The sequence below is a fragment of the Taudactylus pleione genome, unplaced genomic scaffold, assembly GCF_031769625.1.
Source record: "Taudactylus pleione unplaced genomic scaffold, aTauple2 ptg000032l, whole genome shotgun sequence".
NCBI lineage: Eukaryota > Metazoa > Chordata > Amphibia > Anura > Myobatrachidae > Taudactylus > Taudactylus pleione.
This window is the reverse complement of record NW_028284434.1, coordinates 46261860-46276698: the sequence shown is the minus strand read 5'-3', so window position 1 is coordinate 46276698 and position 14839 is coordinate 46261860. Positions and strand designations below refer to the sequence as shown.

Here is a 14839-nt window from a genome sequence, read left to right as displayed (position 1 = left end):
AGAGAGGGCAAGAAGCAAAGTCAGTGGGGATGCTAAAGTCCCCTAGGATGAGTAGGGAAGGTCAGAAAAGAGGCAGTGGGCAAAGTTGTCAAGGAATTGGGAAGTGTCGCAAAGGGAATGGTAGATGACCGAGACATGTATATGAATGGGGTAGAAGAGACGGATAGAGTGGACTTTAAAGGAAGAGAAGGAAAGGGAGGGCTCATAGGGGGTCACATGAAAGGTACAGCTGGGGATAGGAGGATGCCCACTCCGCTTCCTGGTCAGGCATCAGGTCTGACAGAGTGGGTAAGTGAGAGGCCCCTATAGGAGAGACCACTGGGAGATCCATTGTCAGTGGAAGAAATCCTGGTTTCAGTAATAGCAAGAAGGTTAAGACAGTTGGAGATGAATAAGTCATGGATAGCGTGCAGTTTGTTATGAATGGATCTGGAATTACAGAGGGCACAGGATAAAGGTAGAGAGGGAAATGAGATATGGATGAGATTATGAGATTAGCAGTGTTGCTGATGAGTGGGGAGGGCTGGGTCTCGGAGGGAGATGAGGGTAGGGCTTGAGGATGGATACTGGGCAGGAGTGAAGACACAGTAAATAGTAGTGAGTTGAAAGGAGCAAATATAGCAAAAAGTAGTACAGGTTGAGCACACTTAGAATTGGTAATCAAAGGTAAGCTGTGTAGAGATAGTGCAGTACAATTGGTAAACTAAAAATGCATGTCAAATTTATAAGCACAACTACAATAGTGTATTGTAAGAGGAATAATCAGGAGATGTAATGGGTAAAGGGCAAAAATACTGAGATAAATTTTTTAAAAATTACATGAATGTGAGGGTGTGCTGAAAAGCTATGGCAATGCAGACATGACTTGTAGGGGATTAAAGGTAAATTGTTATTGGAACAGAAATGATGAAGTCAGAACTTTTGAAACACAAAAAGCAATCACTATGAGCAGCGAGCAAAGTGGTAAGCCTTTGCAATGTTCAGGAAGGGAGGTCAGTAAAGCTGGATACACACTAAACGATGCGTGTGCCCAGCAATACAACCAGCGCCCCCTCCTGCCGACGGGCAGACATATCAGACGGTACACACTAGACCAGTGGTTCCCTAACTCGGTCCTCATGACTCCACACAGGTCACATTTTCCAGGTCCCCCAGCAGGTGCACAGGTGTAGTTTATTACTCACTGACACATTTTAAAAGATCCACAGATGGAGCTAATTATTTCCCTTGTGATTCTGTGAGGAGACCTGGAAAATATGTACTGTTTGGAGTGCTGAGGACCGAGTTTGAGTACCTGTGCACTAGACGATCCGGTGCCCGGCCGCCTGATATGTCGGCTCCTGCCGCATCCCGCTGCATGGTGTCACCAGCCGCATTGTCTGGATTGAGCTGAATATAGGGCCGACCTGACAATGCGGCTGACGACCCCATGGTCATAGTGGGTACAGACTAGATGATTTTGAGGATTTGTCGTTCCGATCCATCGGAATCGGACAAATCACTTAAAAAATCATCTAGTGTGTACCCAGCTTTAGGAGTGTCCAGGTTATGCAGTCAGCAGGTGATTGAGGTGGCGAGTTAGACGACTGACAGTAGTTAGATGAAAGCCGTCCTTAGGAGCTGAGATGACTGACAGATGCAAAAAGCTGCAGAAATGTTGTAATTGTAGATACTTGTAGATGGAAAAGAGAAATAAAGAGTCTATGCCAGCTGTAAATATAACTAATAACGCCAGTATAACAGCAACATTTTGTTTCAAAATGAATTACACTAAATTTAGATTTGGGAGGGGTGTCTCTCTACACTGAAATCTAAATAGGCAGTGTAAAAATAAAGTTGTCCAGCATTTGAGGGCTACATGCAAAAGCAGCCAGTATTTACCCTGCATGCAAAAAATAGATATTTAAATAACTGTATTTGCACCCTTGCATTGCAACATGGTTTGATTCAGATACAAAGTTACTTGCATTTATTTGCTCTGCTGCCAACTCAGAATCAGCCCAGAAATGTGCGTACCTTTTGTTAAGGTGAAGGCAGTTATTAAAATGACGATTAAAAACTAAATTGTAAGACATACCTAGAAAAACGGGTGTGGTTTAAGGGCAGTGTGACATTACTTAGCAATCTGTGCACGAAACAATCATTATTCTACCCCGGTGACAACAACTTGTGAACAATTATTCTGCTAATAAACTAAGATAACTCATTACCATCCCAGGCATACACATCCATGTAGAAGGGCTGGTCATAATGTCATTTGTAGTTTAGCAAAAGATGGTGATAGCAATCTGGCAGGCACCTAGTGCAATGCAATACACTAATAAGCTTTAACCATGTATATATTCTAATGTACTCTATTATATACTATACAAAATACCTAATACACTGACTATATAAAATAGCTCAGAATGCCGGCGCCGGAATCCCAATATCAGTCAGAATCCTGGCACCTGCATCCTGACGGTAAGTAGTGGGGTTAGGGGGTGGGTTAGGTCAGTGGCATCGCTATGAGGATGCGGGCCGCAAACTCAGGTTATCACCCTTGGATGGGGTGACAACAAAATGTGGGCTCCTCCTCAGTGATAGGAGGCGGGTGCTGCAGTGTGATATTCTCCAGCAGCTTTCAGCCCCTGTCATAGAGGAGGAGCTTACAGCTGGGCACTAGACTCCGGGGACAGCTGGGCAGGCCCCAGGAGTGATACCTTCTGGATTTCCCATGAGGCCATGCCATGCCTTTATGTTAGGTCACGCCCTTTTTTGGGCACTCGCGGCTCCTCCGCGCAGGAGGTATATGGAGTGCACACTGGGTGTCGCCAGGCCCGGTGACGACTCTGGGATAGGGTTAGGCACTAGGGAGAGGGTTAGGTTTAGTCTACTGGGGGGGGTTAGGTTTAGGCACTGGGGGGGAGGATCAGGTTTAGTCTGCTAGGAGGGGTTAGGTTTAGTCTACTGGGGGGTAAGGTTTAGGCACTGGGGGGGATGGTTAGGTTAAGGCAGCAGGGGAGAGGGTTAGGGAGAGGGGGAATATTAGGATACATGCCGACAAGTGTCGTATCCTAACCCTGTCAGGATGCCAACATCAGGATTCTGACTGTCGAGATCCCAACACCGGCATCCAGTACCCATGGTGTTATACGCATGTACCTAATCAACTATTGGGTATTAAGTACTGTATGTTAAGTGACCAAATAAGAGCACCCAGCATACTTAGGTATGTATTAGCAATTTTTATATTTTATACATAATGTCTATTCATGGAAATGACACCTTACTCATTCAAGCTGTGAAGTTTTGAGGCATTGGTTATGTTAATGACTATGGTACGTTTAATATTTATTTTCCATATAAATTTTAAAACACATCCAATAAACAAACACCTACTCATACTGTATATAATAATCAACACCAAGGACCTGATTCAGGCCTGCTCGCTAGCAAGCGATCGCTCGTTGCTGGCGGTTTGCAAATGTGCGCATGTGTATAGTTCGCAGTGCACGTGCGCAAACTAGTACAGGCAATCGGGATGCACTCGCTCGCCCTGCAAAGACAGCCCAGTGGAATGAGTGACAGGAGAGGCCGTTTGTGGGTGGTAACAGGGGCATGGCAGTAGTAACGGGGGAGTGGAGTTGCAGACGCAGGCATGCCTGAGTGTTTAAACACCATCTCAGAGGCGTGCATAATTAACAGCCAGCGCCATAGTACATGTCACCTGGTTGAATTATACACTGAAGGGATCGCAATGCTTGCGGGCAGGTATAGTCAACCTCAAGCGCTGCGAGCACATCCGATGGTGCTCGATGTATCAATGTTTTCATGCACTTCCTGGAGATGACGTGCGCAAGTGAGCGTCTTATGAATGGCTTGTAGGCATCTACTTACGCAAAGTGATCGCTCGCCAAAGACATAGTGGGCGTGCTAATGCCTTGCCTACCTTGCTGAGTGTGCGCTGGATTTGCATACGCTGTGAGCAAGTGATCGCATCTAGCGAGCAGCTCTGAATCAGGTCCCAAGTCCACAAGTGATGCCCCATTTTATTTTATTGTCTTACTGCAAAGCAAAGTTGTAAAGAATGTAATTTTGACAAGTCTAATAATCTGGGCTTTATAAGTCATTGGTTACTAAAAAATAATATTTTAAAGGTTAAACCCCCAAAATTGACTCTATAACCAATCTTCAATAAACACGGTAAGATGAGGAGCATGGTAGTCCACATACAGTACAGTGGTCACTTGTTTGCATCATGTGTTTAGAGAGATCAACTCATCAGCAAAATGTCCCTGGAAATGATTGTGAAATACTGAAAACTAAGGAAATGCAAATATCCATGCACCATAGCCGGATTGGCTGTCTAGGCTCTCGCTTAGGGAACAATGGGCACTGCTTATTGGTGCTTTCTTTAAGTTTAATGATGGGCCCTAGATTACCTTTTCCAATGGTCCCTGTCTGCTACATACCTCACATCCACTGCAGGTCTGCTTACATCACACCCACACTCAGGGCTTCATACTGAACCTGTCTACTGACTAATCCCATCCCTTCCTTTGCTGGGTTCAGTGACTGTACCCCTCATTAAACACATGAGCTGACAACTGTCACTCCGCACTGTTGCCCTGAGAAGTCTCTCTCTCCACCCATTACACCTGCTGTCCAGTTGCTTCCAATTATCAAACACATCGACTGTGCCACTGTGTTTGGAGACGCGCTTATATATCAGAGAAAGCGCGTGGGGAGGGTCCCAAACAACAATCTTTCCTGTGGCCCTATGGGATCTCAATCCAGCTCTAGTTCCAGGACTGAGTGTAGAGAGAAAAATAATGTGAAATATGATTAAGAACAAAAGTATATCACAAGTGTAGTGAAGAATAAAAATCATAGGACAAACTAGATTGCTTCTCCCCGTACTGTACATAAAATGTTCTTAGCAGTGATTTCCCGGCAAGCAGAAATAATAAAAATATGTTTGGTAATATTGGGACTGATGCTATGAGGATTGGAAAATATGCTGCATTTAAAATCCAATCACGCCAGTATATAACTTGTTATTTTGTAAAGTACGCCTACTATTTTCCTGTATAGTTATCCATTCACTATATTAATGAATTCACAGCTATTCATGTGAATACAAATGACGGCCTTAAACATATCAGTGGAGAATCGCTAATATTATTAGTTAATTTTAACATCTCATTATTGCAGCTAATGGGCCAGGAAAGCCAAGGTGAATGAATGAATCAGTGCGTGAATTTCACTGGGTGTTTTTAAACGAGTTTAGCAAATAATCTGATTTAAGTTTTATATTCTGTGTACTCAGAGGAGAACGGAGATCTCCTAGAGAGATGATTAAAATAAATTCACTTTCTATTACTGAGAAAAGTATACAACGCAGGTTTGTCCATGTAATTATGATAAATAGGTATTGCATTCTGAAATTATCATTATTAATATTTGTTTGTTTCACAATTCTCAGTGTGTTAATGAGCAAATTATTCTCAAAGACCTGTCGCACTGGGGTTTTAAAAAGCATTTGCTCACAGAGGGGGATCATGTTGAGTTGGATGTCAAGTGCATTTTCCAGCATAAAATATGTGTGTGTACAAAGCAGTAAGTCACATATTTACTAAGAGTTATTTATATAGTGCACACATACAATATCATGCTGCACTTTACAGACATTATTTAATTCATTCATATCAGTTGATGCCCCAATGGAGTTTACAATCTGTATTCCCTATTACATGGAGGCACATTTACACTGAAGTTGGTCCCCTGTTTGTGAAATAGCTCAGTACACAGATGGTTGGTCACCAATAATAAGCTGCCCACACCTAACTATGGCAAAAAGTCAACCATACATTGGTGCCACCTCTGTTGGTGCTGTGGGTGATGTCCCATGGCACTAATGGGAATGGGTAAGGGTACATGAGCACCCCCAATCATTTTAAAGAGATGGCTCCTATGGTAGGGGTCAATGATCGCTGTCAATGCTATATTTCAGTGGTAACTTACAAGCTTTGCCCAATGAAGATCAGAGAGCTGTATAAAAGGTACATGTTAGATATGGTCTGCTAGAGAATGTATCTAACAATTGTTAAAACAAAGGGTAAGAATTATATTTCCAAAACGTAACAGTTAAGTTTATTATGTCCATTTCAGGAATAAAAAAAACATGAAAACTTCATTACAGAGATAAATAATAATATATACTGTAAGCCGTGTACATAAGCTTTAAATAGGAGGTGATTCCACCCCTAGATCATATGTACAGTATTTACTGGAATATAAATGAAATTCTGCAATTTACTAAATGCTGTTACATTCTTCTTTTCAGCTGTGTGTTTCTTTCATCAGGTAGAATTGTTTATTGTTTGATTATCATAACTAGCAAGAACATTTTTATTTAGAATAGGCTGTACAAGTGCATGTAAAGGTCAGTAAATTCATAAGTCACCCATAGTTAATTGGCTCCCAACAAAAAATTAACCCTAGTGTGTATGTGTGTGTGCATGTGATAGGGAATATAGATTGTAAGCTCCACTGGGACAGGGACTGATGTGAATGGTCAACTATTCTCTGTAAAGCGCTGCGGAATATGTGTGCGCTATATAAATAACTGATAATAATAATAATAATAATAATAATAATAATAATAATAGTTTTATTATTCTACCATACTTAAATCAAACTTATCCAACTAAAATAAAGACACTGACAACGATATAGATTTGCAAAAAAGAGGTCGCAGCCAAATTTATTGAAATCAGATTAGGAATTGAAATTGTAATGATCGAGCATGGTGGCGAAAAAGCAGTGCTAACTCGACTACAGCCCGTTTAAGAGTATTACTAAGAAGGAGGTGGAGAATCCACCACCCGATGTGAGCTGCCTTGAGTAGTACCATCCCCCCTTAATCTAGCACAGTGCTGATCCCTCCATAAGATGGAGACCTGGTCCTCCCCTAAGGCAGCAACCGACTCGCCTCTCTCAAAGGGGGGATGCTAGCCAAGTTCAGCTGCACTAAATTGAGCCGCCGAGGAGCACTGCTTTCCGCCAAAACGAGGTCCCTAGACAACGAACCGCCACCAGCTAACAGGACCACTAACTTCTACCCATGCCCGACAAAAGAGCCGAAACAAACAATGCCAAACCTTCTCCTGCCAAATGCACTCCATCCTCTCTGTAGAAGTCAACCTCCTCAAAACGTATACGGGGGTGTTTAATGACACGCCCTCCCAGACCTTCTACATGACGAGACACAGCGGCATTCAGTTTCCTCCTCACCCTATCCAAAGCCGCGCCACCTTGCTCCCCTCACCAAAACCTACGAGGAATAACCTCCGACCACACCAAATGCACCTGCGGCCAACGCTCGGCTATTATTTGAAAATCCCTTTTAATGGCCAGGATAACCTCAACACCCTTACAAGTGCCCAAATCATTGCCGCCTAAGTGGATGATCAAGCAATCCGGGGCACCCCATTTCTTCTCTGATTCCCGAAGAAGAGGCAACAGACCACTCCAACGAAAGCCTCGCACCCCGATCCAGCGTACATTACCGGGGCTATCACGAGCAAGGGGGTGCCTGCAAGCCCAAAACACATATGAATGGCCTACGATCCACACCCTATCAAACACCCTACCACAACCTGTAAGGGGAAATTATTTAAAAGAACGTTAGTTTTAATTCGAATTTCAAGTAACCAACAACAAGGTCGGGGAAACTGAGTTATTTGAGTGACCCAGATGGAGGTGAACAACACCAAAACCTCAATGGAGGGCAAAAGGTGAAAAGAACTCCAATCCCCCCTAGCGGCGGGTAGCTTAAGGCACTGGGTTTCCCAAAAAACAAACTCGCCAGATGCGCTGTCTAATTAGGCAGCATGTCGCCTCTCACGTAACCATTATAAGCGGAAGACCTCCAACGACCCAACCGTTTGATTGCGTCGCTGGAAGAGCCCGCTGCTGCCGCACAAGTAGCTGCGCCAATCCTAAACGAATGTGTGCCGTAAAGCTCAACCGGCAAATAAAGCGCTACCAAACACCGCTTAAAAATTGCAGAAAACTGAAAACATGTCAGTGGCGAAAGGTCCTCATGAACTAGCCATTGCAAACCGCCTTGCGGACGCTGAGAATTGTAATGCCTAGCTATGGTTACTGGACATATGCTCGGGTCCGGATGCGCATGGATCGACAGCCAATGTCCCCTACCCAATTGGTCGGTCTTTGATCTTTGAATTTTGAGCAAGATCAAATCCGACTTAACCATCACGTTATTCAAAAGAATCCCCGAGCTTGTTGCTCTCTTGCTAGCGGCCGCCAACTCGCCTACCCGCAGCGCTCCGAAAAATGCCAACACAAAAGCTAATTGAAACAAAAAGGATTCATACTGCCCCAAGGCTACTCCTGCTACTGCCACCAGGAGATTTCTCAACAAACCGGTGTCAACCGGCCTCCGAGAGTCACCTGGCCCTGCCTGCTCTCTAGCCCAACCTTTTAAAGCCTTGGCCAGAAGGAACGACTTGGTTGGGTCTACCAAACCACGCAAGCGCGAAAAATACGAGATGCCGGCTAAGGCGCCGGACATTGCGGCCTTAGACCGGCCCCGCTCGTGCCACCTCCAAACAAATTGCAACATGCTATCCTCAATATTCTTACCCCGATCTACTTCAGCTAAGAAAGCCAGCCACGAATCCCACGCTGCCGTATATGACTTTAAGGTGCTCGGTGCCAAAGCTCTCAACGCGAGTCCATCAATGCCGGCCCGATGATCTGCCAGACATGAGCGGGACAAGGTAAGCCCTGGGCGCTGGCTGCAGGCGCCAATGCCCTGAACCTAGTCCATTGAAAACGAGACAAAGCATCCGCTATCTCGTTCTCAACGCCAGGGACGTGCCGAGCCCTGAAATCAATGTTCCCCTTTAGACACAAAAGTATCAGATGCCTCAGTAAACTGAGAGCCTGAGGGCAGACTGACCTCTGATTGTTAATGGCCTGGACTACCCCCAAGTTATCGCACCAGAAACTTATGCTACGATTGCTAAGCTGCGCAGCCCAAATCTCTACTGCCACCACAATCGGGAAAAGCTCCAAAAGGAGCATATTAGATGTCAAACCGGCGTCCTGCCAGCTTTTCGCCCATGGCTCCGCGCACCACTGCCCCTCGAAAAATGCCCCAAAACCGCAAGCTCCGGACGCATCCGTATAAAGCTGGAGTTCAGAGTTGGCCACCAATTCGGGTAACCAAATCCTCACACCATTGAAATCCCGTAAAAAGGCACACCACAAACGCTCGTCCTCCTTAAGCTCCCTAGTCAAACGAATTAAATGGTGCGCCTTTTTAACGCCCGCCGTGGCCCTCTCCAACCGATGGCAGAAGATCCTACCCATAGGAATCACTCGGCAAGAAAAATTAAGTAGGCCGAGTAACGACTGCAACTGCCTCAATGAAATTTTCTTTGCAGAGAGGCAGAGCCCTAAATACTCCTGCATCTTACTGACTTTATCCTGGGGCAGTCGTCATAAACCCATCACGGTATCAATCTCGATACCTAAATAGGACAAAACTGTGGTAGGCCCTTCTGTCTTCTTCGTCACAATGGGCACGCCCATAACGCGAAAAAGAGCCTGCACTGATAAAAGCAGCTCGCTGCAGACACCGCTATCAGCTGGACCAACTAATAAAAAATAATCTAAGTAATGGGCTATCCCAGTTTTTCCGGAACCCACTCGAATGCACCATTGCAAAAATGAGCTAAAGCACTCGAAAAAGGCACAGGAAATGGAACAACCCATTGGCAAACATTTGTCCACGAAATATGAACCCTCGAACTTAAAACCCATGAACCTAAAAGAGTCGGGGTGCAATGGAAGTAACCTGAAAGCCGACTCTATGTCTATTTTTGCCAATAGCGCTCCCCTACCAAACCCCTGCACTATCCGGAGGGCGTCCTCGAAAGATTGGTAAGTGACGCTGCAGTCCCTCGGGTCCAGAGCGTCGTTAACTGATCCTCCCTCCGGGTAGGACAGTTGCTGAATCAGCCGAAATTTACCCACCTCCTTCTTGGGCACAACTCCCAAGGGAGCAATGCACAAATCCACTAAAGGAGGAGATGAGAAAGGGCCAACCATGCGGCCCAATTCCACCTCCTCCATTACTTTGGCTCTCACAATATCAGGATAATCCCTAGCCGATTTAAGGTTCCTTTTTGCTAACGCTGCAACTGACCTAACTATTGGCAAACGAAAACCCTCCTGAAAACCTTGCAATAAAAAGGCTGCTTCCGCCCTAAGCGGGTAGCGGCCCAACCACCGCTCCAACACATCTAACTGTATTGGCGAAGCGGCTCTATTTAGCAGCTCGCTGCTCGCCCTGTCCCGCTGCCTGCCCGCCTGTGCGCCTGCACTCTTTAACTGCGTGATTGCCACCACACGACAGACAGACATGCTTAAAACGGCAGCTTGCTCCTCTGTTACACTGCCCGTTATTAAAGGCAAAGCACTTTCCCTTTCCTGCCGTGTTGAAACCTGGGCGGGCAACAAAGGGCTGCTTACGGCCCACTGGTGCTTCCGTGGTGGGTTTGTTCTGCTGAGTGACCTCAAGCCAGACCTCCACGTCCTTATAGCTGAAGCTAAGAATTTTCTGGCCATCCTGCTTCTTACGGAAAGCCTCGTCATATTGCCGCCACACATTATGCCTAGCGGACAACTGAATGCTGTGAACGAGGTGTAAGTACTTCAGGATGCTCAGAAACTCGGCAGGCCTAGTCTCAGTGTAGCAAGCCGCAAATATATACATCCCGCAAAGCCAATTGGCGTAGCTGCGCCGCGCCTCCTCCGCTGCTGCCCCCCCAGATTTAGCTGTATCCAAAGCTTTTTTGGCATCATGCGTAATGGCAAACATGTCTACGTATTTGCCCTTTCTAATACGCTCCCTCACTTTCGACCTAACGCCTCTTAAAATGGCAGTGTTAGAGCAGTGTACGGCATCACCCGTCGCATCCGGAACCGAGCTGCCTGCAGAACTACGCGCTCTATTCGGGCTTTTACGCTTCCCTTTCAATTGCTGAACGAAATTGCGCATTAGCTTACGTGGTTTATCTACTGAACTGGAAGAGTCGGAGGAATCCTCCGAGTGTGACAAATCTATGTGGCTGTGGTGCAATGGTATCTCACCTGCTCCGGAAGTTGACGGGTTAGCTGACGCCACGGCGGAAACCGCCTCCTGACTTGCGCCGCGTGGCATGTCCATCACGTTCGGGTTTGACGACGGCTGGGCATCCTCTGTAGACACAGCATCACCAGCAATGACGGCCGAAGCAGATGGACCCTGTGGACTTGTAGCAACAGTGTTAGACACAATCTCGTGTGCCACAGAGGCCGCTGCGGGGGCTTGGGTCGGGACCACTGCGGACGGGGAAGCCCTCGCCTGCGCGTGGCTTGAGCATGGGGGGGTGGGTGGCCTAACCGGAGGAGGGGCCGCTGGCAGAGGGGGTTGCTGAATTGGGTCCTGCCTGACAACATAGTCTGGCGCCTGGTGAGAAACCGGATGCTGCAAGCGGAACCATGAAGGGGCAGAATAAAATTGCTGTCCCACATAGGGCGGCATCACCTGGTGCATGAACTGACCCGCCGCCTGAGACAGCCGCGGGTCGAAGCACTGCTGCGGAAACGCTGGAGGGACGGTTGGGAGCATTTGCTGCGCTAAGCCCTGAGCAAAATAAGGGGACCACTGCGCCCCCAATGCCGGGCTGTGCAAAGGCAAATTATGCCGCGCAGGGCCATAAAACGCAATGCTGGGCGCCTGCGGCAATGGCGCCGCAAGAGGTAGCACATACTGCGGCGTAATGGGGGTGCTACGAGCGGAGACACTGCCGTGTCCATCCGCAGCAGCACTACGCCTAATAGGGGAAGCCTGCAACCCTGCGGGGCTGGAGAAAAGCACATTATCCGAGGGGGTTTGTGCTCTGCTAGGGGTGTTGCGCCCCGTCCTCCCTGCCCCTAAAGCAGTGGAGGTAGTTGAAAAAGGGCTGCGCAAACGCTGTGGCTCAGCAGGCGCCTGGGTAACAATGCATGCGGGGCCGGGTGCTGGGGTCAGCGAACCCGCCCTCCCCAAGTCCCGACAGCCGGCGGCCATTAACGCAGGGCTCTGCAAACCCTGCACATCTAAAATGGCCGCCGCTGTAATGTGGGCGGGGCCAACGACGGGAGCCGCCAGCCCTTGTTATATTAAAGGCATGGGGGAAGGGCCCCCCCGGCAGGCCACCCAGACCTGGGGGCCCGGCGGTGAGGGTGCAAAGCCCCTTATCCCCGCTTTGCCAGCCGAGTCCTGGCGGCCGGCGGCCATTAACGCAGAGCTCTGCAGGCCCTGCTCACCTAAAATGGCCGCTGCCGCCATCTGAGCGGGGCCAGCGACGGGAGCCGCGATTTCCGTGGCAATGCTCCCGCCGCCAACCCCTGGTGATTGTGATGGGCTCGGGGAAGGGCCCCCACCGCGGGCCAGCCAGACTTGCAGGCCCGACGGTGAGGGCGCGAGGACGCCGGTGCCCGCGCTGGAAGCGAGCGTCGCCGGCGCCCGTGATGAAATACGCGCGGGCGCAGTGCGCACACCGCGCGTGTAAGGGGATGCGGCGGCCACTGCAAGCGGCCTGGCTGCATCGGCCAGCCGCTGGGGGGGGGCATTGCGGCGCGGGCGCGGCATGATGGAGGGTGCTCAGAAGGGGGTATCAGAAAGGATGCAGTGGGGGAAGAGCCAGCAAGGAAAGGTGAGTAGCGTGGGGGGTGGGGTACACGGGTGGGATGAACTAATAGAGGAGATGAGAGACAGGAGAGGGCAGAATATGGATGGGATAGCAAATAAAGGTAATAATCAAGCAGTGGAAATAATAAGTAATAAGTATTTTGACACTGAGGTACTTATCCAGACGATCACAACTGGAAAAGAGAAAGCTGACTCCTCCCAGCGCCCTAATATTCATAAACAGTGCCCGCCCAAACAGGTCCCTGATAGGCTGTCACTACTGATTGACCCACTAACCTTACCTATAACAAGACTGCAACCCCCAAACCAGTTTTAACCAGTATTAGCACAATAAAAAACAGGGTGCTTATGTCCTCTCTTGCTTATTCTAGCATTCGTGTGCTTTAACTTGAAAACCCTTTAAGCAAGTAAGTCTATCCAGCACGTTTCTGTACAGTATCTGTTCCCTGGCTATCTGCTAATTCCTCCTTTAGTGTAGACATTTGTCTTTATGTAACACCCCCTTATCTGACTTATGGGGGTACCTACAATCGGGAATGGACCTAAACTGGACAGGGAGCAGATCCCCTTCATTTATGTAAGGCAAAAAGGAGGATTGGGTAGATTTTCTTAATTTATAAAAATATAAAGGTGAAATTAGTACTTGCAGTTCCTTTGATAATAGTACTGGTTGAATATTGGTGGATTCATACTGTATATAGCAACACTATGATTACAAATGTTAAGGCATGGCATTTTACTAACATAGGGGCCTATTCATCATCACTTATCAATTTATACAAAAGCAGGTGAAAAATAACAATTTCACCTAATTTTGTATAATTTAAGTGTCAGACCCATTCATCAATCATGTAACACAGGAGATACCACAGATATCTCCTGGCTACTATTGTGCCTCAATAATTTCCACAATCCCCATACTTTAGTACTATATATTCCCTATACTTTCGTATGGGGATATGGAAATTGTGTAATTCATCAAGTTCCGAAAATGCTTTTTTTTCAAAACTTGTGAGTTGTACTGTACGCCACCCTGAGATGGCGTACAGCACCTGATACCATGCACAATGCTGCCGTTTACATGGCAGCTTGTGCAGCAGAGGGCTCTATTCAGATCCTTCCTGCTGTGGTTACCTCTGTCGCCTCTGGTTGTCACCGGCACCCTCCTGTTCTCTTCAGCCAGTGGGAGCTGCAGCGGCACCTGAGGGGAGCTTAGAAACAGCGGCAGTAGAGCGGTAAAAAAGGGGTCGGGGGTCAGACTGCAGCGGCGGATTATGGATGGAGTAGGGTTGGCTACAGATACCATAGGGAGCCAAGACTGAAACCAACGTCCGTGGGGAAGGCGGCCGTGAGAGGAAGAGGGAGGGCCAGCACTGACACCAGTGGCAGTGGGGGGGGGGATGGGGATCGGCTGGTACTGATACCAGCGGCAGCGGGGGAGAGAAGCCGATGCTGATACTGCAGGGGGAGGGGTGCTGCACTGACACTGGCAGCAGCGGGGGGTGTATATTTGCACATATGCTGATTTGTACACATGGCCGGGCCCCCTATCTGTACACTTGGCTACATAACCGTCATCTTATCAATAATCACTTATACAATAAATCTATACTTAAAGCTTCTGCCCATCTCATTGACCACTTACGCTGCTCTGCGGCAGTCTCACCTCTCAACTACTTCACTTGCTCCTCATCCAGCCCAGTGTATAATTCCAATTCCCCACCATCACGTATGAAGTCCTCAATCATGCAACTACCCCAACATCTCCAACCTCATTTCTGTTCACACTCCCTCTTTCCCTACCTCCTTGTCTGCTCATCCATTGACAACTGCCTCACCTCAACTCTGGCCATCTCCACTCACTATCACATCAAAAATTTCTCCCATGATGCCACACTGCTCTGATACTCACTTCCTCTTTGTATCAGACTCTCTTTTAGTATCCGCTTCTTCAAATGGGATGTGTTAGGTTCTGAATTTGTTGTGGACCCGGGGTGGTGATAGAAGCAGACACAGGAGCAGACTTAAATGAAAAAGTGGGGTTTTTAATAAGGGACTGAGAAGACATGGGAGTTTCAAACAAAA

At 47.6% G+C, this 14839-nt stretch overlaps 1 protein-coding gene across 1 annotated transcript; it reads right to left on the bottom strand.

Moving 5' to 3' along the window:
- Nucleotides 1-7864: 7864 nt before the first annotated feature.
- Nucleotides 7865-11602, bottom strand: LOC148539069 (uncharacterized). The gene is made up of 3 exons (XM_088451923.1): nt 11086-11602; nt 10051-10226; nt 7865-8830 (listed from the first exon to the last, which is right to left on the bottom strand). The coding sequence occupies exons 1-3, from the start codon at nt 11600-11602 to the stop codon at nt 7865-7867; spliced, it is 1659 nt and encodes a 552-aa protein (XP_088308049.1).
- Nucleotides 11603-14839: the final 3237 nt, after the last annotated feature.

Bases quoted from the DNA above. Each gene is read 5' to 3' on its own strand.
- LOC148539069 (XM_088451923.1), bottom strand. From the start codon at position 11,602: ATGCCGCCCTATGTGGGACAGCAATTTTATTCTGCCCCTTCATGGTTC. The intron at 10,227-11,085 runs GTAAGCTAATGC...GTTTGCCAATAG, and splicing joins CAGTTCAGTAGATAAACCAC to TTAGGTCAGTTGCAGCGTTA. The intron at 8,831-10,050 runs GTGGGTAAATTT...TCAATGGACTAG, and splicing joins GAGTTGTGCCCAAGAAGGAG to GTTCAGGGCATTGGCGCCTG.